The sequence below is a fragment of the Oryctolagus cuniculus genome, chromosome 6, assembly GCF_051225735.1.
Source record: "Oryctolagus cuniculus isolate XC-2025 breed Fujian yellow rabbit chromosome 6, ASM5122573v1, whole genome shotgun sequence".
Classification (NCBI taxonomy): Eukaryota; Metazoa; Chordata; class Mammalia; order Lagomorpha; family Leporidae; genus Oryctolagus; species Oryctolagus cuniculus.
Window position 1 is genome coordinate 94,465,868 of NC_142872.1, and position 22,873 is coordinate 94,488,740.

Genomic DNA, 22,873 nt, shown 5'->3' on the forward strand with positions numbered 1-22,873 from the left:
TCGAGACATGCTCAAGCTGACTTGCCCCAAACGGTAAAGTTAGAAACATACCAGGAGATTCCAATTCAATCCCATCGAGGTGGCATGTACCAATGCCATCTCACTAGTCCCAGTGATCAACTTCTGTTCACAATTGATCGTAATGATAGGACTAAGAACCAAAGGGATCACAGAAACAAGAATAGTGTCTGCAAATACTAGCTGACAGAATAAAAAGGAGAGAACGATCCAACATGGGAAGTGAGATACACAGCAGACCCATAGAATGGCAGATGTCCTAAACAGCACTCTGGCCTCAGAATCAGCCCTTAAGGCATGCGGATCCAGCTGAAAAGCCCATGAGAGTATTTCAGGCATGGAAAGCCAAGACACTCTGAAAAAAAAAAAAAAAAAAAAAAAAACCTAAATGAAAGATCTCTGTGAGTGAGATCCCAGTGGAAAGAACGGGCCATCAAAGAAGGAGGTACCTTTCTCTGAAGGGAGGAGAGAACTTCCACTTTGACCATGGCCTTGTGTAAATATGATCAGAGTCGGTGAACTCAGGGGGCTTCCATAGCCTTGGCAGCTTATGACAAGAGCCTAGGGTGATTACTGATGCCATAAATAAGAGTGTCAATTTGTTAAGTCAACAACAGGAGTCACTGTGCTCTTACTCCTCATGTAGGATCTTTGTCCTTAGTGTGCTGTACATTGAGATTTAATGCTATAACTAGTACTCAAACAGTATTTTTCACTTTATGTTTCTGTGTGGGAGCAAACTGTTGAAATCTTTACTTAATGTATGCTAAACTGATCTCCTATATATAAAGAGAATTGAAAATGAATCATGATGTGAATGGAAGGGGAGAGGGAGTGGGAAAGGGGAGGGTTGCGGGTTGGAGGGACGTTATGGGGGGGAAGCCATTGTAATCCATAAGCTGTAGTTTGGAAATTTATATTCATTAAATAAAAGTTAAAAAAAAAGAAATAGAAATCACAAAGAATAATACCAGTAAGTGCAAAATTATAGTCAAATAATCTCTACTTTAATCAAATGTCAGTTTATAAAGAAAGATACTGGTAGATATCTAATTAACCTAATGTAATTATCATAATTTTATAGCACTATAATCTTAAATAAGAATTTCCCACAGTTAGTTTAATGAAGACTTTTTTAAGATAAGAAGAACTATGAACAATCTTTTTTTTTAAAAAATGAAGATACCTTGAATACAGTACAAGAGGACATCCACGAGTTCATGGGAAATGGAATCAAAGCATAAGGGATACAAAGTAGAAAGGAGGAAGTCAAATTATCCCTGTTTGCAGATGACATGATACTATGTATAGAGAAACCGAAAGACTTTACTAAGAGAATATTGGAACTCAAAGGAGAGTTTCGTAAACTTGCAGGATATAAAATCAACCCACAAAAATCATTAGACTGGGGGCCGGCGCCGTGGCTCACTTGGTTAATCCTCCACTTGTGGTGTCAGCATCCCATATGGGCACCGGGTTCTAGTCCCTGTTGCTCCTCTTCCAGTCCAGCTCTCTGCTGGGGTCCGGGAGGGCAGTGGAGGATGGCCCAAGTGCTTGGGCCCCTGCACCCACATGGGAGACCAGGAGGAAGCACCTGGCTCCTGGCTTCGGATCAGCGCAATGCGCCGGCCATAGTGGCCATTTGGGGAATGAACCAATGGAAGGAAGACCTTTCTTTCTGTCTCTCTCACTCACTATCTACCTGTCAAATAAATAAAAAAAATTAATAGACTTTGTATACACATACAATGCAATGCCTGAGGAAGAACATGTAAGATCAGTCACATGTACAATAGTTACAAAAAATATAAATACCTTGGAATAAATTTAACTAAGGAGGTAAAAAATCTTTATGATGAAAATTACAAAACATTAAAGAAAGAAATAGAAGACATCAAAAAATGGAAAAAAATCATTCATGTTCATGGGTTCAAAGCATTAATATCATCAAAGTGTACATGGTGTCCAAAGCAATTTACAGATTCAGTCTAATTCCAGTCAAAATACCAACAACATTCTTCTAGATCTAGAAAAAATGATGATAAAATTTATATAGAAAGAACAAGAGACCTCTGAACAGCTAAAGCTATTTTTATATCATTAAAAAAAAACAAAGCCTGAGCTATCACAACACCAGATTTCAAGGCATATAACAGGGCAGTTATAATCAAATAGGCTGATACTGACACAAAAGGAGATATGTAGAGAAATGAGACAGAATAGAATCTCCAGAAATCAATCCGCACATCTGTAAGCAACTTCTCTTTGACAAAGGAGCTAAATTCAATCCCTGGAGAAAGGACAGTCTCTTCAGCAACTGATGCTAGGAAAATTAGATCTACACATGGAGAAATAAATATGAAACACCATGTCTAAAAAATAAACTCAAAATAGATCAAGGATCTACATCTATAACCTGATACCATCAAATTACTAGATGAAAACATCAGAGAAACTGTGACATTGGCATAGGAAAGACATCTTGGAGAAGACCCCAGAAACACAGGCAATAAAAACAAAAATAGACAAATGGAATTACATCAAGCTAAGAAACTACAACGTGGGGCCGGCGCCGTGGCTCACTAGGCTAATCCTCCGCCTTGCGGCGCCGGCACACCGGGTTCTAGTCCCGGCTGGGGCACCGGATTCTGTCCCGGTTGCCCCTCTTCCAGGCCAGCCCTCTGCTGTGGCCAGGGAGTGCAGTGGAGGATGGCCCAGGTGGCCCAGGTGCTTGGGCCCTGCACCCCATGGGAGACCAGGAAAAGCACCTGGCTCCTGGCTCCTGCCATCGGATCAGCGCGGTGTGCCGGCCGCAGCGCGCCGGCCGCGGCAGCCATTGGAGGCTGAACCAACGGCAAAGGAAGACCTTTCTCTCTGTCTCTCTCTCTCACTGTCCACTCTGCCTGTCAAAAAAAAAAAAAAAAAAAAAGAAACTACAACGTGACAAAGGAAACATTCAACAAAGTGAAGAGGCAACTGACAGAATGGGAGAAAACATCTGTAAGGTATGCAACTGATAAAGGATTAAAAAATATCCAAAATCTATAAAGAGCTCAAGAAACTCAACAACAACAAAACCATCCACTTAACAAACAGGAAAAGGACATGAACAGGCATTTTTTAAAGGATGAAATTCAAGTGGCTAACATACATATGAAAAGATGCTCAGAGTCAGAGGGATCCCAAGATGGCAGATTAGGGAATGACATGCTGCACTGGGCTAAAGATAAACAGTGAAAAGTGTAGGAAGTGCACTCTCAGGGGAGAATTGGAGGAAAGCTGCAGTGGAAGTCCTATGGGAGGAGGAGGAACACCGTGGACCTGTGTGGAGGGGGCAGGCACACAGTACGAGCACAAACACAGCTGCAGCTGCAGCATCAGAGAGCCAGAGTGGGCAGCAGTTTGGAGAAGGAGGTGAGACCAGACTACAGTGACCCATGGTGATATAGCTGGAGGAAGAGGGTGGCGTGGATCTGTACTGGAGCCCTGGGGGCTGGCATTGCTGGCCGTTGCCCACGGACCCAGTGGAAGTGGAGGGGGCACGTTTGTCTAACCCTAACTTCCCTACAACAGTGCCCGCTGCCCAGCCGAGAGCCGGCGGGCACCATCTGGGGTTGAGGCGGCAGCTACAGAAGCCATTGTGCCTGTGCACAGCAGCTGACTGAGAAGGGACGCTAATCAGCTGTTCTGGCGGCAGCGGCAGGCTGGCAGCAATGTTTAGCAAGTGGCTCTTGTGCGTGCATGTGTGATTGGGAGATTCTAGTGCAGGAAACGGTCCTGAGTCCCCACTGACTTTGAGCCTGGCTGGAAGGTTTCTGGTCAGCCACGTGTGACGGTGGGGCCCCTGAGGCCTCCCAAGGTCAAGATGTCTAGGCAGAGCTCTCTAGCAGAACATCTGCCTCTCTGTTGACTGGACAGGCTGGTGGCGGGAGAGAAACCTCTGGACCTGGTGACTGTGGAAACCTTGTCTGCTGAGACCATGGGGACTCAGTGGTTACATGAGAAGGTGCAGAAGGGACAGAGGGTAACTGGGTATTGAGATCTACCACACCCAACCTGGATGTTACCCTGGATACTTGCCCCACCCTGGAGCACTGAGCAGAGATCTCTGGCCACAACCACCACACACCCCTTGGTATTCACTGAAAGTGCAGACATTCCTCTAAGCCATGGAGGCATAGCTCAAAGATAAAAGCCATCAGAGGAAAAAAAAATCAACTCCACAAATACCTAAAAACAAATGCAGAAATTCAAGAAACAAGAACAAGGATGATACCATGACCCATCACCCTCAAAGGAATACAACATTTCAATATTAGAATGCTGGACATGGAATTCAAAAATTAATCAAAAGATTACTCAAAAGCAATCAGAAACAGGTCCATGAACTAAAGAGAACCATATATTACATGAATGAAAGTTTTCCCCATGAAGTTGAGATTTTAAAGAGAAAACAGAATGAAACATTAGCAATGAAGATTTCAACAGACTAAATAAAAAAATGCAGTGGAAGGCCTTAACAGCCGATTAAGCAAGGCAGAAGAAAGCATATCCGAACTACAAGACAAATCTTAGGAAATCTCACAGTTCAACCAAAAAAAGAACTAAATAGAAAACTTAAAGACAGTGTTGGGGATTTATGGGATGTTATAAAACTACCCAACATACGGGTCTTAGGAGTTCCTGAAAGTGTGGAAAGAGAGAATGGGCTAAAAGGCCTATGTAATGAAATAACCACAGAAACCTTTCCCAGTTTGGAGACAAAAAAGGACATCCATATAGAGGAAGCAAATAAAGTTCCTAACAGACATGACCACTTGAGAAAAAGCCCAGAATCACTGTTCATCGGGGAAATGCAAATCAAAACCACGTGTGGTTTCACCTCCTTCCAGTTAGAATTACTCTTATACCGAAATCATCAAATGATAAAAGCTGATGAGGATGTGGGGGAAAAGGTACCCTGGTCCCTGTTAGTGGGAATGTAAAATGGTGCAACCACTGTGGAAGTTAATATGGAGATACCTCAGAAATCTGAATGTAGGCCTACAATACGTTCCAGCAATTCCATTCCTGGGAATTTACCCAAATCAAAAGAAATCAGTGTATGATAGAGTTATCTGTACCCCCATGTTCATTGCAGCTCAATTCCAAATAGCTTAGATATGGAATCACACCAGATGTCCATCAACTGTTGACGCAAGAAAGAAATTATGGTATATACACACCATGTAGTACTACTCAGCTGAAAAAAAAAATGAAATCCTGTCTCTTTTAGCAAGATGGTTACAACTGGAAACCATTATACTTAGTGAAATAAACCAGTCCCAAAAAGACAGATGTCATATGTTTTCCCTGATCTGAGGTAACTAATAGAGTACCTGAAATGTAATGCATTATAGTGAAATGAACATTTTGCAATTTGATGATTGTTTACAGCCCTTTTTCTTTTTTTTAAGATTTTAGTTATTTATTTGAGAGGTAGAGTTATAGACAGTGAGAGGGAGAGACAGACAGAAAGGTCTTCCATCCACTGGTTCACCCCAAAATGGCCACAACAGCCAGAGCTGCACAGATATGAAGCCAAGAGCCAGGAGACTCCCCCTGGTCTCCTACATGGGTGCAGGGATACAAGCACTTGGGCCATCCTCCACTGCCCTCCCAGGCCATAGCAGAGAGCCGAACCAGAAGAGGAGCAGCCAGGATTAGAACCGGTGCTCATATGGGATGCCGGCACCACAGGTGGAGGATTAACCTATTGTACCACAGCACCAGCCTCAGAAACATTGGTTTTTCTACATAAAGCTTGTAAAATTATTGATTTAACAGAGGGGTAAGCATGTGATTATAAAATAAACTGAAAGTGTCATTGTAATAATTAAAAGAAAAAAGAATGATGGAGGAGAAGGTAGAAGTTTATATGAAATACATGAAATTTGTTCACTGTCTATAAATTTTTTTAATTTTAAAAACAGATAATTTTAGTGCTAATTTTTGATACTTCTTGCATAATGTATTCCTAATACTCATCTCCCATTAACTTTTTGAAGAATCTTTACATGCATGAATTTCAAATTTTTGGAAATTAACTCATCTGTTAATTCCATTTTCCATAAATCTTTTGAAGTACTTTTGTGTTGATAAGATGTTAAGGTTGAGTACATGGTACATTACTTTGATAATCTGCCAAATTTTTTTACATATGATATAATGTGAGCATTTAAATTCTGTATGTGTCAGCCAAAGAAATATATAAGAAGCCCGCCTTATACCTAAACTCTGACCCCCAAGGCCCTGCATGTTTGGACTGTGTCTAATTCCCTAACCTCCCATCCTTTTCTCTGTGTGCATTCCCATATTTAGCTCCGCATTTGTGAGTAGATTACACAGCAGTAGCCTCAGGGCCTTTCCAATACTCTCCCTGAAATGATCTTAGAAATACCATTTTCCTTGACAGGCACTGTGGCACAGTAGGTTAATCCTCCACCTGCAGTGCCAGCATTCCATATGGGCATAAGTTCTAGTTCTGGTTGCTCCTCTTCCGATCCATCTCTCTGCTTATGGTCTGGGAAAACAGTGGAAGATGGCCCAAGCACTGGGCTCCTGCACCTGCATGAGAGACCTGGAGGAAGCTCCTGGCTTCTGGCTTCAGATCGGCCCAGCTCCTGCCATTGTGGCCATTTGGGGAGTGAACCAGTGGATGGAAAATCTCTCTCTCTGTCTCTCCTTCGCACTGCCTATAACTCTGGTTCTCAAATATTAGATAAATAAAATCTTTAAAAAAAAGAAATACCATTTTTCTCTGCCCTTCCATCTTCTGTTAATAAATTTCACATCATACTCTGCTACAAAATTTACTTTTCCAGATAACCTATCTCCACCTGATATTTGCTTCTTTATTTTCTTTTTCTTCTCACTAAAATTTGATCACCATTAGGAATGAGACATGTATTTTTTTCACACTTGCAGCCCAAAAACACTGAATTGATTGAGATTTTGGGATATGAAGTTGAGTGACCTCCTCAAAAAAAATTAGACAATTACAGAAGAAAAGAGAAATTACATTAGTATTTATCAGAATACCAGAAAAAAACAAATTGTGAAGTTTAAAGACTGGCAAACATTAGAACATTATGAAATCTAGAAAAATAATATTTTATTAGTTTACTAATTGAGCTACACTTTACTCCCCATAATTTTTGGTAACATATGCTTTGCCTCTTAAAATTAAAGCAACTTTGTAACATTTTTCTATAAAGAGAATGGAAAAAATATTCTGTCTTTTCTCTAGCATGCTTGATTAATTTAAAATTATCACTTAGAAAAGCATTTCAACATCAAAATGTACAAATGCTAATGTCCTGTAAATCATTAAGATGTTGTCTGTAAGTTTACTTAGCATATGAACCATAATGTTTCGAAGAATTTTCCATAGAATAGCTTCGGGCTCTTCAGATTGCCAATCTTGTTTCTTCTCTACTGCACAAACACTTCCAAGTCCTGGGAGCCCCAAGATACGGGCATATTTCATCAGAACCAATGACTTTGTACTTCCTTTTTGACATTTAATAGCTCTATACAGTAGACAATAGCAATACTTGGAATAGAAGTCATTCCTCCACCAGGATATTACAATAACCTTAATGTAAATGGAAGTAACTGTGAATTATATAAATAGGTCCAAGTAAACCTACCTTGAAAGCGTGCTTAACTCATTTTTTTCAAAACTCAGCTCCAGAAATAACTTAGGCCATATGAACACTACCCAACATGTGAGAGGGAGGCTAGGAAGTAAAGAAGACAAAAGACAGAACCATTTTCAGTGGAAACATTTTGCTTCTGCAGGTATCTAAAAGCATGTGAGATAAGCACATTGCTAGGGCTCCTCCCAGAAACCTGAAAGCGATCCACACAAGAAAGGGATCCTGAAGCTCAAAGCTTTTTTCACTTCACAGTAAAGCCACTTCTGCCAGCATGTAATGGTACTTGTAAGATGCAAAGCAGACATTCAAAAAATATTTGTTGAATAACTGAATTGAAACTCTTCTTCTGTTACTTTGTGTGCCATCCATAGCACTGGCAAATCTAAGTGTCTTTCCTATTAAATCACATCCATTATCTACAGGTTACATTTATCATAATAAAAGTATGCTAAATATTCCAGTGGTTTGAAATGTATTCTCAATGTGAAGTATGTCAAGAAAGTTTATTAATTATAAACACAGATGTATTGACCCCTTCTGTTGTCTATAGGGAAATTGGTATTTGTGTGTGTGTGTTTGTGTGTGTGTGTGTAATTTTGCCATCTCACTTATGTCTTTGTCACGTAGTCTATGCAGAACCATTACTTGAAATATCTTCATATGAAAATTATGAGAAAACTTTCTTCCATGTATATATTTTCCTTTGTTTAAGGACAAATGCTACTCAGTGACATGTATTTGTTACTTGTGTGAGATGCAGAGTTGTCTGATTTTTTTCAAATTATGTTGCAGCTAGAAGTATCTAGAAAATAGAAGGCCCACATTTTCCAGATAGGGTAAAAATGCGGATTGCTTTGGATTTTAATTTAAATGTCCAAAGTAAAAACAGAGACTGCTAGAAAGGAGCTTGGGACAGATGGATCAGGCAAGACACCTTGTACCAAATGGGATTTGCTTAGCATTCCCAACCTTTACTCTGCTCCTTTCATTGTCTAGGCCAAGATTCCCAGATAAGTCTGTCTGGTAATCAAATGTATCTGTAAAATCAAATGGTCTCCTCTAACTCCTGACTCTAAGCATACATTTATGTGCCACTGTAAAACCCTGTGCCACTTTCTTTACCCAGAGTTTTTCAAAAAATGCCAGAATCAAAGTGCTTCTAGCATACGTTGAATTTTTCCCCTTGCCATCCAGATTGAGATAGTGGAGAAGATAAAAAGCTATGAGGCAGGTAATGGCCAATTGACTGCGAAGCTGTGGACTCACTGCTAGCCTTTCTCTCATATGCTTCTTTGAGGGGGATGGGATTCTGTGAAGCTACTAGTAGAAAAACTAGGCCTCCACGAGGTCCACTGACCTGAATATACAGACAACTCTTACTATGTTTACACAGTTGCCTCTTAAAATTTGTCACTGGTTAAAAATTTCAAATTAGGCCAGCGCCGCGGCTCACTAGGCTAATCCTCTGCCTGCGGCACTGGCACCCCGGGTTCTAGTCCCGGTTGGGGCACCGTTTCTGTCCTGGTTGCTCCTCTTCCAGTCCAGCTCTCTGATGTGGCCCGGGAAGGCAGTGGAGGATGGCCCAAGTGCTTGGGCCCTGCACCCCATGGGAGACCAGGAGGAGGCACCTGGCTCCTGGCTTCAGATCGGCACAGCCCACCTGCCGTAGCGGCCATTTGGGGGATGAACCAACGGAAGGAAGACCTTTCTCTCTGTCTGTCTCTCTCTCTCTCTCACTGTCTAACACTGCCTGTCAAAAAATTTTTTTTTCAAGTTAATTTTGAGACCTAATTGAAGTAAACAGGGTATTTAGTAGGAGAAGTTAAATATAGGTGTAACCACATGTTATTGTTATCACGGGGAAAGAAGATGTACATATCCATTTCAAGGTAGATTTTTCTATTAGGTGATGTGTGATTCGTTGTGAAGAAGGGACACTTTGAGCCAAAGAGCATATTACTCGCTTCATTGATTTACCAATTGTAGTAAAATCCTTTAAAGTCTCTGACAGATAATTTGCTGCTATACTGCTATTTGCTACAACTTGAAGTAGGGAAAAATAAATCAGTTTCAAAAGGTTTAAGAAAATGGATTAAAAATTAAAGGTGGCCTGATTAAACTGTTCATTGTGTGTGTGATGAGTGGGGTCAGTCATGCTTTATCAGAAAAACACAGACATTTTTCAGCACGATTAGAAAAAGATAAAGGTTTTTCTTTCTTAGCTTCGCGCAGCTGGTGTAATGAGTGTTATTACCTGAAATGTAGGATCAATAAAGATTTCAAATTGGAATAGAAGAGACTTTAAGGAAGAGAAAAGGTTGTGGTCTATTAAGTAGGCTGACAATTAAATGCTTTGTAGAAAATTGGTTTTTAAATATGGACTGCCCAAACACGGTTGACCTGCACTGCCATAGCCTGTTCTGTGGCGGGCATGTGCATATAAAACAGTGTGTGTTGATGTCAGACTTCATGCTCCAAATGTTTGTGAATGTCGCCTACAACTAGAAACTAATTATACAACTTTGGCCCATCTGAACATGTGTTATTAACGTCTTCGAAAGAATTCTGTGTGATGGTAATGAGTACGCCGCTTTAAGTCATTTAACAACCAATGGAACTTAACATGTTTCTCCTTAGAATACAGTCATGTGCAATAAAAGTCACACATTGTCAAGTTCTGTGTCATATTACAACAGTAAGCTTTTCCGTAATTTAGCATTAAAATTGACCAAATGTATTGTGCATCTGTGTTATTGCCTTATAACCAAAGAAAATGAATTGGATATTCCTCATATAGAAGCAAATGCATTGTGGAATTTACTGTCATTTATAGGGAAAAATACTAGACAGATCTATAAAAATATGTGTATCTGAGTAAAACACCAAACCATAGGAAGTTAAATGCAAAAGTTGATTTAAAAACTAAAGAAATTATCAATAAATTAAAAAACTAAAATTTACTGATAAGAGTTTTAGGAAAACTTTCTAAAATTAATTTGTATTTTATGAAAGATATGCAAAAGATACTCATAAAAATACAATTCAGAGACCAGCACCAGAAAATATTAACAAGTAAACAAACATAGGAGTTCAGGGTTACCGCCGAGAAAAAAAAGGAAAAAGAACATAAACAAAATGCCTTAAGGGGAAAGGGAAATTCGTGAAGGTTCACCAAGCACTGAACACTGGTTACAGCACTTCTCAGGGTTATTCTGGGTACTACATTTCAAGATAACTAATTGCAAGTTCCTTTGGAAACTTTTACAAGTAATATTTCAAATGAAGTCCAAGAAACACATTTTTTAAAGTTGACCCTGACCTTAGTGAATAGTAATTTCACTGTATATTTTTCTAAGAGTTTTATGCACATCAGTATAACTCTATTAACTATAAGTATATAGAAATAAATGATAAATATTATAAAGTCATTTCTTCCAATTGCACAAATTATGAATAAAGAATAATATTTAAATATAAAATTTGTATTTATTCTGATCACATCATTTTCTGTGGACAAGTACTCTCATAAAAATACTTGATTTGGGTTTGTTCTCCATGTAAATATTTGATTTATGATCCCAGTAAGGTACCTGTAGAACCTATTTTTAAACAAGTGTTTTCTGTAGAAAAATCAGTAGTTTCTTGTCTAGCCACCTTGATTTTGGCTGGTGCTTTCAGATTTTGAAATGTGAGGCCTGAACTGTGCTGAACAGTGTGAGGCACCAGTGGGGTCTCATGGTGTCTAACTTATCCTTGCCTCGGCTCACAGGTGCACCCTAAGTGTGACATTGGAGCAGGCTATCATCCTGGCCAGAAGCCACGGACTGCCTCCTCGCTACATCATGCAGGCTACGGATGTGATGCGAAAGCAGGTAAGACTCAGGCATATTTTAGAGGAGTTGTTTCACAGGATCTGGATTTGAGGTTTTCTTTGTTCATTTATCAGGTGTCTACTAGGTGCCTGGATGTGACAGGCACTTTTCCAGTCTTAGAGGGTGATTCCAGAATGAGAAACACTCCCAACAAGAAGGCAGTACAGATACCTGGATGAGGGTTCTCCAAGACTCTTAACTCTGGAGGGAGAGATATGAAAGCAGTAACCTAATGGAGGTCAAGCAGAATAGAGCAGGAGTGCAGTGGGGGCTAACATCTCTTTTCTACAAGATAGAAAGACATCACAAATTTTCCGGGAATCGTAGGTGATTGAGTAAGGCTGGAAGAGTAAATTGGGAGAGAGACAGAGGCAAGGAAGAAGAAGAAAGAATTGAGGGCCCTGCTTGCTTCTGGCAGGCTCATGCCATGCTAAGAAGTGTGGAAGTTATTCCAAGTATAAAATAGTGACCTCAAATTTTCCTTTAGAGGATAATAGTAGCCTCTGGACTGTCAGTCACTGGAGCATGTGTAGATGAGAATATGCTCTCTTATATTTGGAATGAACCTTTTTTCAGTAACCAAACAATATTTTAAAAGCAGTACTTTAACTTTTAACCCTTTATATTCTTTTAAAAGCAACAAAAATACACTATTCTCAAATTTACGGATTAAAAAATATTTAACATAGTAGAAAATACACATAACCCATAGAAAGACAGATTGAAAGACAATTTCATATTTTGCTCTGCCATCTTTTCTTTGGGCTGCCACTGAAAATTGACTTAGAGATTCATGTTTTGGTGCAGGCCATAAGAGCCAGATAGCCACAAAGCACAGACATCACATATAGGAGCACTGGTTCGAATCCCAGCTACTCCTTCCAATCCAGCTTTCTGTTGATGTGCCTAGAAAGGCAGCAGGTGATGGCCCAAGAACCTGGACCCCTGCCACCCATGTGGGAATTCTGGACTTCTGGCTTCAACCTAGCCTAGCCTCAACCTGACTATTGCAACCATTTGAGGAATGAACCAGTAGATGGAAGATTCATATCCTCTCTCTCTTTCCCACCCCCTCCCCACACACACACTCCCTCTCTCTGTGTCACTTTGCCTCTCAAATTAATAAATAAATCTTGACAATAATAAATTTCCTTGCTAACTTGGCTTGGGTTGGCCAGTCACAGTGAGTGATCTAATTTTTAAAATATGCTTTCATAATTATGACTGCTTTATTTATTAGAGACTTAGTGTAAAATTCTCAGGCAAACATGTAAATCTCCTTGGGCTTACTCCTAAGATTACATACAGAATGTCAACCAAGCCAATGAAATAAATCAACAGAAGGGGCTACAAGCAAGCAGGCTTCTGCAGTATAGGGATTGGGCACCGTGAGAGCATATTTGCTGGCACCTCTGGTTAGGAACCCATGAGCCTGAAAACAAAGAATACCAAGGGTCCAAGAGGGATTAGCTAAGTAAAGGTTAGATCCACCAAAAGCATGTGGCTAAGAGCTAACAGAGATGCACATTGCCAGCTGGCTTCTAAAAGCTGGGATTGGGGGTTAGCGGGCTAGATATACAAAGTCTGTTTTAAAAAGTAGATCAAAGTAAACGTGTTATTATTCTTATCAGAGTTGGGATTGGCGTGGCTAAAACTTGGCAGAAAAAAATTAACTGTCCTTCTGTTTTACTGTGTTGCCAGTAAAGTTTGCAGGAAGTCTTAGAAGAACCATCTCAGAATTATGATTTGTGGCAAGAAAAAGACTGGGATTCATGTTTTTAAACAATATTCCACTATCATAGATTATGAATTGAACACTGAAATAATAATTATAGTTAATAATTTAATTTCTAAAAACTGAAAATGAACATAAAAATGAAGTTGATATTATGTAGGCCCTAATGACTCATTTAACTGATGCAGAGCTCCTTAAAATGTGAGATAAATATATTTGTTTATTATGTTTACAGAGTATTACATTATATTATATATTATATAAAATAAAGCTGAAAAGTCATATAGTTTCTTTTTTTAAGATTTTATTTATTTATTTGAGAGGTAGAGTTACAGACAGTGAGAGGGAGAGAAAGAGAGAAAGGTCTTCCATCTACTGGTTCACTCCCCAAGATGGCCGCCACAGCCGGAGCTGAGCCAATCCAAAGGCAGAAGCCAGGAGCTTCTTCTGGGTCTCCCATGTAGGTGCAGGGGCCCAAGGACTTGGACCATCTTCTACTGCTTTCCCAGGCCATTGCAGAGAGCTGGACTGGAAGAGGAGCAGCCAAGAGTAGACTGAAACCCATATGGGATGCCGGCTCTGCAGGCAGAGTATTAACCCATTGCACCACAGCACTGGCCCCAGAGTCCTGTAGTTTCTTATAAAATCCTTGTTTATTTCTAAATTGCACTATTTTCTTTGGTATTTATCACTCCTTACTCCTATTTTTTAATAAGTACATTTAAAACAGATGGCTTTCTTCCTGCGTTGTTCCTTAGTTCTTTCTCTGCTCCAAGTTGTGGTATCCCAAACAGCTGTGAGAGGCAAGGAACTGATTCGTCACTTCTCTAGAGCTGGGGACCCTCCTGGTGCACAGCGTCATCAGCTTCCACTTGCTGCTCCTCTGCTCTCCAGGAATCATAGTGGCAGGCAGTGGGACTTAGTAACTGGGATCCAATCCACAGGCCAACTCTGCCTACCCACTCATGAGCTGAGCAGTTAGAATGCATACCTCAATCAAAGACCTCATGGCAACCTTCTGTCCTGTTTGCCTCTCAACATCAGGGGAATTCACCTACCCACTTGGATTCAGCTCTCCAGAGATGGAGTGGTTAAAATATTTGCCATCTTTGGTATATACTGGAGCATTTGAATGACTAGCTTATCAAATTGGAATTATTATTATATGTTTGAGGGTAGGCATTATTGCACTGTTAAGCCACTGCTTGGGACACATGCATGCATCCCAAATCGGAATTCATGGTCAAGTCCCACCTCTGCTTCCAATGCAGCTTCAAACTAATGTATCTGGGAGGCTTCAGATAATGGCTCAAGCACTTGAATTCTTACCACTCACATCGGGGACTCGATTAGTTTCTGGCTATTGTGGGCATTTGGGAAGTGAACCAACAGATGGTAGATTGTGTGTGTTGTGTGTGTGTATCTTTCTTTCCTTGTCACTCTGCCTTTCAGATAAACAAATAAATCTTTACAATATTATACATAAATATAGAATGAATAATATAATGAAAAAATGGAGATCTTTGGCTTCTCTTTAGAACTCTGGCAAGATCTGTTGTTTTATGTATAATTGTAGTATTATTTTCCATTCACAAATTTTGTATATGTATTTGTTATAGAATTGTTCTAACTTATAACTTGACTTTAAAGAAAGATGAAAGAGAAGAGAAAAAAAGCACAATGCCCTTTTTAATATTTTGGTAATGATAATAATAACCATAGGCAGCAGTTTTTCATAACTAGCTGATCTGATCAATGAAAAGCATATACATTAGAAGTTTGTTTCCTGTGCTCTATATCATACATTTCCACTGTTCCTTGGTAGATACCTATACAGAAATTTCTTCTTGTCCTTGTAAATAAAAACTGAGATTCCATAATATCTTGGTTTCTTACCTATAGAAGCAAGGCATCTTAGTAAGCATTAAAAACAGAGACATGGGGATGGCATGGTTCGTGTTTAGTCTCATGTTGGACACATACAGGCAAATCACCAAGATATAGGCAAGTGTTGTAAGGGATGTCCAGTCTCTGTGCATCAGGACACAGAACAGGGGGAAAGTAGCCAAATTGAGAACCTCAATGGCTGGAACACTGAGTCTTACTCATTTTGCTATTGTAGTTTTGTGCCTGGCACAGAGTAAATGCCAAATGGTTCTCCAGTTCTAACCAGGGTAGCTAGGAAAAGGCTGCATGCAGAAAGTGGGTATTTGGTAATGACTGAAGCACAGTCTGTAGAACAAACAGTCTCAATTTGAATCCCAGCTCTAGTGATTATTGTTTCTGTGATTTTGGGCAAGATTCTTAGCCTCTCTTTTATTAAATTTCTCATATTAAAGCATGAATAATATTAATATTGCTTGTCTCATAGTGTCATTCAGAAGATTAAATAAATCAGCATATTTAATGCCCTCATAACAGTGCCAACCAATTATTAGCTGGCTAGGATAATATTTTATTTGAGTAATGGAGGATAAATGAAGGGAAGGAGGCAGGGAGGGTGTTTAGGTATGGGCAGCAAAATCAGCAAATATGTAAAGATGTAATAGGTAGCACGATGAGGATATGAATCATTGTATAGTTGAATTCAAAGTCAAATATGCCAGTGGATTTCTTCAGTAGGGTAAATTTATTTGAAGTCCTTTGAGAAAGTGAAAATTTTTCTATAACTTATTTAATGTAATATTATGAGACAATAGAATTTACAGGAACATGGGATTCTTGTTAGTAAATCTTTTTTTCACAGATGTTTGGTTAGAAATTCTAAAACATATCAATGTGTACTCTAGAATTGAATAAATAGATAAACATACTGCAAATAATGAGAGGCTGGTTTTGCACTGTCTGACAAAGTTACAAATTAGGAAAAGGAGAGGGTTGGAATCTAGAATGAACCCTGGGGTGCTGCATTGAAATAAGAGGCATCAATATGAACTGAAACATAAACTCACACACAATACACATACAGATAGGGGCAGATACAGAAATGAATATAGATGTGAAACTATGTTTGTATTAATAAGTCAGCCTGGTGTACTATTTAGTAAATGAATCTTTTTGCCCGGAAGCCATTATCACTAATAGTAATAAGCACATCCAGAATTCAAAATTTGGCTCCTAATACTATCCTCTAACAAAAGAGCCAGAGACCCTGGGAGAAATGGTGAATTACCAACCTATACAGTGATGAAGGTGGAACACCTGGAAATGACAAAAGATAAGGAAGTAGTAGGAAATGATGAACACATATCAAATGGACAACAAACAACCAGAAATGTCTCCTAATGGCCAAATCTGGAACAATTTGAGCAAAAAATACTGGATTTACTGAATTATATCTCATAGAATAAAAGAAATATCTATGAGTCTATACCAACTCAGATGTATTATTGAATAAGTAATTTGGGGAGAAGGAAAAACTCTTCTTTCCAGAAACAGTCTGGTTCATAAGCATTGCAATATCCTTGTTGCAGAAAAGAGGTACCAATGGAAGCTGAAGCCAGTCAGCAAGTTTAAAGAGAAACAGGACATTTGCATAGTGTCATGTTATCACCACCAACATGGTTATTAACCAGGAAAAGAAAGGTGGCAATGGAAAGAGGAAATGTCTGGCAGATCCCGCTTAACCAAGTCATCGAATCTAATGTCACCTACAATAATCCACACATCAAGTGCCCCTAATATCATGCACTGAGAAGAGAAGAACATGAGTTCTGTGATTTCCCTGCCAAAAAATGCATTTTCCTTATCTAATCAGAGGAAATATCATAGAAACTCAAATTGAGACATCCTAAAAATAAATGACCAATACTTATCAAAAGTGCCAAAGACAAGGAAAAACAAAGGAACTGATACAGATTTGAGGAGACGAAGGAGATGTTAAAACAAAATGTATGAGATCCTAGAATAGGAAAAGAATATTAATGGGGAAATGGTGACATTCTAATAATGTTGGAAGTTGATTTTGATCATCATACTGTATGGTGAAGTGAAGGATTAGCATTAGGGAAGCTGAGTCTATAAATTCTCTATTCTGTTTTTATAATGTTTTCTCTAATTCTAAAATTACTTCAAACTACAAAGTTTGTTTAGTTACTTACTGCAATTACTAAATTCCTTCTCAGATGTTTACTGCAATTACTAAATTCCTTCTCAGATGTTTTTGGCCATTTCTCTACCCCTTCCCTTTCCCTATTTGGTTTCTTTTACTTGGTCCAGCTTTTTTTTTTTTTTTTTTTTTTTTTTTTTTTTTTTTTTTCAGGCAGAGTGGACAGTGAGAGAGAGAAAGGTCTTCCTTTACCGTTCATTCAACTCCCAATGGCCGCCGCAGCCGGCCCACCGCGCTGATCCGAAGCCAGGAGCCAGGTGCTTCTCCTGGTCTCCCATGGGGTGCAGGGCCCAAGCACTTGGGCCATCCTCCACTGCACTCCCTGGCCACAGCAGAGAGCTGGCCTGGAAGAGGGGCAACCGGGACAGAATCCGGCACCCCGACCGGGACTAGAACCTGGTGTACCAGTGCCACAGGCAGAGGATTAGCCTAGTGAGCCGTGGCACCGGCCTACTTGGTCCATATTGAGAGAATAGCTTTTTTGTTCCTTTCTTCTATTTCTCTCTTCCCTTTCCTTTGTTCAGAATTTGATGACTGGAGAGTTTCAGTTTTCCAACACCTCCCCTTCACTTCTTTGCAGCCGCAGACCATGGTGTGTGGCTCCCTGTAGCAGCTAATTTCCATGAAGAACTGAGCAAGGATTGTTAACTCTTTTCGTGATCTTGACAGATTTTTATAAAGACTTCTTCATTGCTAGATTCTCTTTGTCCTATAAACTTTTAGACAGAATTAGAATTCATAAATCCACATGGGCAGGCCTTGCCTAGAAATTGCTTTAGAGCTATTGAAGACAATATTCTCAGGGCAGGCATTTGGTACAGTGGTGAAGACACTACTTGGGATGCCCACCCATGGTGGACATCTAACTATTTGAAGATAAATAACACACTGTTGTTGGTGATGTTCATTCTGGCTGTGCCACGGGTCACCAGGACTTAGTCTTCCTACTTAAGTGTGCTAAGGTTTCTCTCTTTCTCATCATCCAGTACCTCTTGGTATTAAATGCTGTTGGAATAGCAGTTCTACATTCAGATATTAATATCATGTTAAATAACTTATTGGACAATGTGGAGCTAAAGGTGATTTTCCTGACTTTCAGGGAGCAAGAGTTCAAAACACAGCAAAAAATTTGGGAGTCAGAGATCGGACCCCACAGTCAGCTCCTCGGTAAGTACATCCCCTGGTCTGCTCTTTCCTAAAGGACTTGCCAACATTTCTCAGGCAGTGGCATCCACAGCTAATGCATCTGTTCTAGGACATGCGCAGTGTTGTACTGATTGAATAATGGAGACTGCCCTTGTAAACATCCAATAGCTAAGTGTAATTTGGTATGCACGCCCGCCCCCATTATTATATAGTCATTATTCTGCTTTGCAAGTTACATCATGAAATTAAAAGCAGAACTCTGCCCAGGTACTACTAAAATTTTTAATATCACTATCCTAGCTACCAAATGCCATTTTCATTTCTCCTTCTGTGACTGTACATGCTGGTCCCTATGCTGTGATTGCCTTTCTCATACTTATGAAAAAGAGGGGAAAAAAAAGTTTTCTGTATGGAAAACTCCTACCTAACCACAAAACCCATCTTAGATGTCCTTTTCTCCTTAGAGTCTGGCTTGAGTTTCCTTCCTTTCTGGGCTCACTTAACATCATGTAACTATCCATGATAACCCTTATCATATCACTTTGGAAAATATCATGTTTCTTTTTTCCAACAAGAATATGAGTTTTCTAGACTCAGAGAATTTTTTTTAGGTTTTATTCATTGCTTGTCCTAATGACTACATATTGGATATTTTATCTCCAAACTAACTTCAAGAATGTGTGATGAATAAATGAGTGAATCACTGTTTTGTTCGCTATAGCAAATATTCAAATGTCATACCTCATCCTTCAGAAGGACTCCAGTTCACATTTAAAATAAACGAACGTGGTTAGCAGCCATAGAGATATAATTTAAATTATATTTCTCTGGTCAGTAGAGTAGGCATCCATCTATCTTGAAGTGGGGAAAAGCTAAATAAATGATTTTACATTGATTGCTTTTACATATTTTTAACAAAAAGTAGACTCCTCCAAGAACTGCCACAGACAGGACTCTTCTTGTTTCTGTTTACAAAGTAGTTACCAGAGTGGGAATGATGACTGTAGCACTTATGAAGTGATATTTCATTCTGAATAACTATGTGGGCAGTGAAAGTGCTTTCAAAAGGGAAAACATATTTCCCCCCTGAAAATGGATGGAGCACTCATGTTCTGACTGCATTTAATTTAGTGCTGACTCCTAACTCTGCTAAAACCTCAAGTTCTGTTCCTGTTATCTTTCATTGTTGATTAGATTAGAGTGTAAGACTTTCTGTTGCTAAAGAATTATTTCACGTAAGCATTCTCTCCTAGCTCCTTGGGTAGGCACTTTATATTTATATAATAGAACTACTGAAGTGTTGAAATTCCAATAAGAAAATAAGATAATGGCCCAGCCAGGTGTTCTCAGCTAGAGCTTATAAACACTAATAAACAGTGCAATAAGGATAAGACTTCAGCATCCTGATCCATAAAGCAATATGCATGCTGAACACAAGAAAAAAACTTCATTGAACTCACTTCTTTTTTTTTAGGTTATATTTAAAACACTTGAAATGAAACATAATAAAATGAGCCATGTGTAAGGGCTGACAAGGGAATAATTACCCTGAGAGAAAAATAAAGAATAATTTTAACTGATATTATATTATGATATATTAATTATATATTATTATATATTATTATAATTTGTTAATCTCATTCATTCTACAAATATTCCTTGAGAGTCTAAGAAATGCAAAAATACTCTGCTATGCCCTGTGGAAGATATAAACCCATGATAGAAATAGTAGGTTTCAGTTAAAAAGATGAGATGAGGAAAACAGAACTACCAGGGAGGGTGAAGTATGAGAAGCACTCTATGGAGGGTGCAGAGAGAATGTAGGGGAACATATAGGGGCTGGCATCCCTCCCATGTGGAAGCAGGACTCTTGCCCCAAAGACAATGCAAAGAGGAACCAAGCCTTCCCCAGGCAAACCTGGAGCTATGTTTCTGGAAATATCTTCATAAACATAAAGTTTGCTGTGTCTAAGATAGTATTTGGTTCTATGTCTATCGTAGTTTTCCTTTTACAATTCACTCTCATTGTATGTTTAAAATTTTTAATTATTGAAAGAGAGAGAGAAGTCATCCACTTTCACTTCCCAAATACCCACAATGGCCAGGACTGGGCCAGACCCAAGCCAGGACCCAGGAATATAATGTAGGTTTCCCATGTAAGTGGCAGAGACCAAACTATTTGAGTGATCACCTGCTGCCTCCCATGGTCTGCATCAGCTGGAAGCTGGAATCAGGAGACAGAGCCAAGAGTCAAACTCTGGCACTCCCAAGTGGCATGCTGGTGTCTTAACCATTAGGCCAAGCAACCACCTCACTTTATATTTTTAAAATCACGCAGAAAGCATATATTTACTTTCTGCTATGTGTCTGTAGATATCAGCCCCTTTGTTAAAAGCTAGAGATAAATACATAGTCCTTTGATTCATTTTTTGGAGGTGTAGTAGACTTACAATTGAATAAAGCAAAAATGCTCCACAATGTATGGTAAGACCTGTGATAGACACAGGCAGAGAACATCCTGAGAACAGAAAGATGAGATGCAGTGCAGCCAATAGATGGAGACGGGAGGTCACAAAATGCTCCCTGGCCAATCATGATGGTAGTGATGTCCTATGCAGCAAAAGCACACATTGTATTCTGAGAACTGTGTGGAAAACTCTATGGCTGATGGCTGAATGTAACCTAAGAATGACACAAAGTGAGGCTGATGTTACAGAGAGGGGTCAAAATCAGGAAGAGACTTGTAGCAATAATGAATTTTTAACTTGAAGAAAGTAGCACAGCATTAATAAGCAATCTTCCTACCTGGAGGATTTTAATTTAAGAATTCATCCCGGCCGGCGCCGCGGCTCACTAGGCTAAACCTCTGCCTTGCGGTGCCGGCACACCAGGTTCTAGTCCTGGTCGGGGCGCCGGATTCTGTCCCGGTTGCCCCTCTTCCTGTGGCCCGGGAGTGCAGTGGAGGATGGCCCAAGTGCTTGGGCCTTGCACCCTCATGGGAGACAAGGAGAAACACCTGGCTCCTGGCTTCGGATCAGCGCGGTGCGCAGCCCGCAGCGGCCATTGGAGGGTGAACCAACGGAAAAGGAAGACCTTTCTCTCTGTTTCTCTCTCACTGTCCACTCTGCCTGTCAAAAAGAAAAAGAAAAAACAAAGATATAGTTTGAAGATGCTGCTTTCTGCAGATTTGGACTTAAGCTGGAAATGCGGACTCCACAGTGGCTGCCAGAACCCAAACGCGAATGAAAGAAAGTGGAGCCAGGAACAAACCACTTTATGGAGGGCTCCTGCTGTGCACAAGTGGAACGATAATGCAGCAGGAGCCCCAAGTGTTGGGCAAACATAGACCTCCCACTGCCCAACCATTTAGCTGCCATAAAAACAAATGCCTTAGTGCAGAAGGATGGTCCAACTCTCACCTATTACACTTCACTTCCAAACTTCATCTGCCTGCCCTAAATTCCCAAAGCGCCACGATTTCCATTACAAATGTGTCTGAACTCAAATAACCCTGAGTCACTTCCAAGCAGCCTCATGGAAGCTGAATCTGCCTGACTAGGCAGTGCCCAGTGCTATTATTTCATTAGGCGATCACAAGGAGTAGCCTTTTCTCCTGTTTGCAAAGCAGCCATTTCAAAGAGCAAGGTAAAGGAATGTGGTGGCTCAGCCCAGACCTCAGGGGCAGGACGTTTGCCACCCACATTCCCACTTCTCTACCTGAGGGCCAGGGTGCCTTTTCCCCTCATTAGGCAGCTCTATCTGGGGAACTAGAGGGTAGAGACTAAGGCGGGGAAAGAACGTTGTGATCCTCGTGTTATTCCAGCCTAGGAAATGCAATTTGAAGCAACCTCATATCCCTCAGCTGCAAAAGAACTTTTGAATCGTGTCAGCTCAGTTTAATGTGTTCTTTTCTTTGGTCAGGATGAACTCAGCTTTTCTGGTGAGGTGTCCTTACTTCAGTATTCACCTCTTCTGTGCAGATAACACGTAGGGCATAAACCACCTTCCAGAGCTGAGATATATTTTTGCACACCTTTTAAGGCAATAACTTCTTCTGTTTCCAGACTGGGAAAGTTCATTTTGTTAGCCAGATTTACAACTCCATGCTATATCTTCCTTATTCTTCCCATTTGATTTAACTATTAGCATGGAATTAAATGTCAGAGGGAGAGGAAATTTATAATTTGCTAAATTAATCAACAACTCCCTTATGTTGTGTTCCATTTAATCTCTAAAAGGGAGGGAATCGCCATAGTTAGCCCTGGGCTTGAGGAACCTTTAAAAAGGTACAAAA

General features: G+C 39.9%; 1 protein-coding gene across 2 annotated transcripts in view; it reads left to right on the forward strand.

The window, feature by feature from the left end:
* The window catches only part of PREX2 (phosphatidylinositol-3,4,5-trisphosphate dependent Rac exchange factor 2), a 334,883-nt gene that overhangs the window by 304,112 nt on the left and 7,898 nt on the right, over positions 1 to 22,873 (forward strand). For both annotated transcript variants that reach the window (XM_002710460.6, XM_089336348.1), the window contains exons 38-39: positions 11,488 to 11,590; positions 18,533 to 18,600. In XM_002710460.6, the coding sequence (XP_002710506.2) occupies positions 11,488 to 11,590; positions 18,533 to 18,600 (171 nt within the window). The remainder of the gene's footprint in view (positions 1 to 11,487; positions 11,591 to 18,532; positions 18,601 to 22,873) is intronic.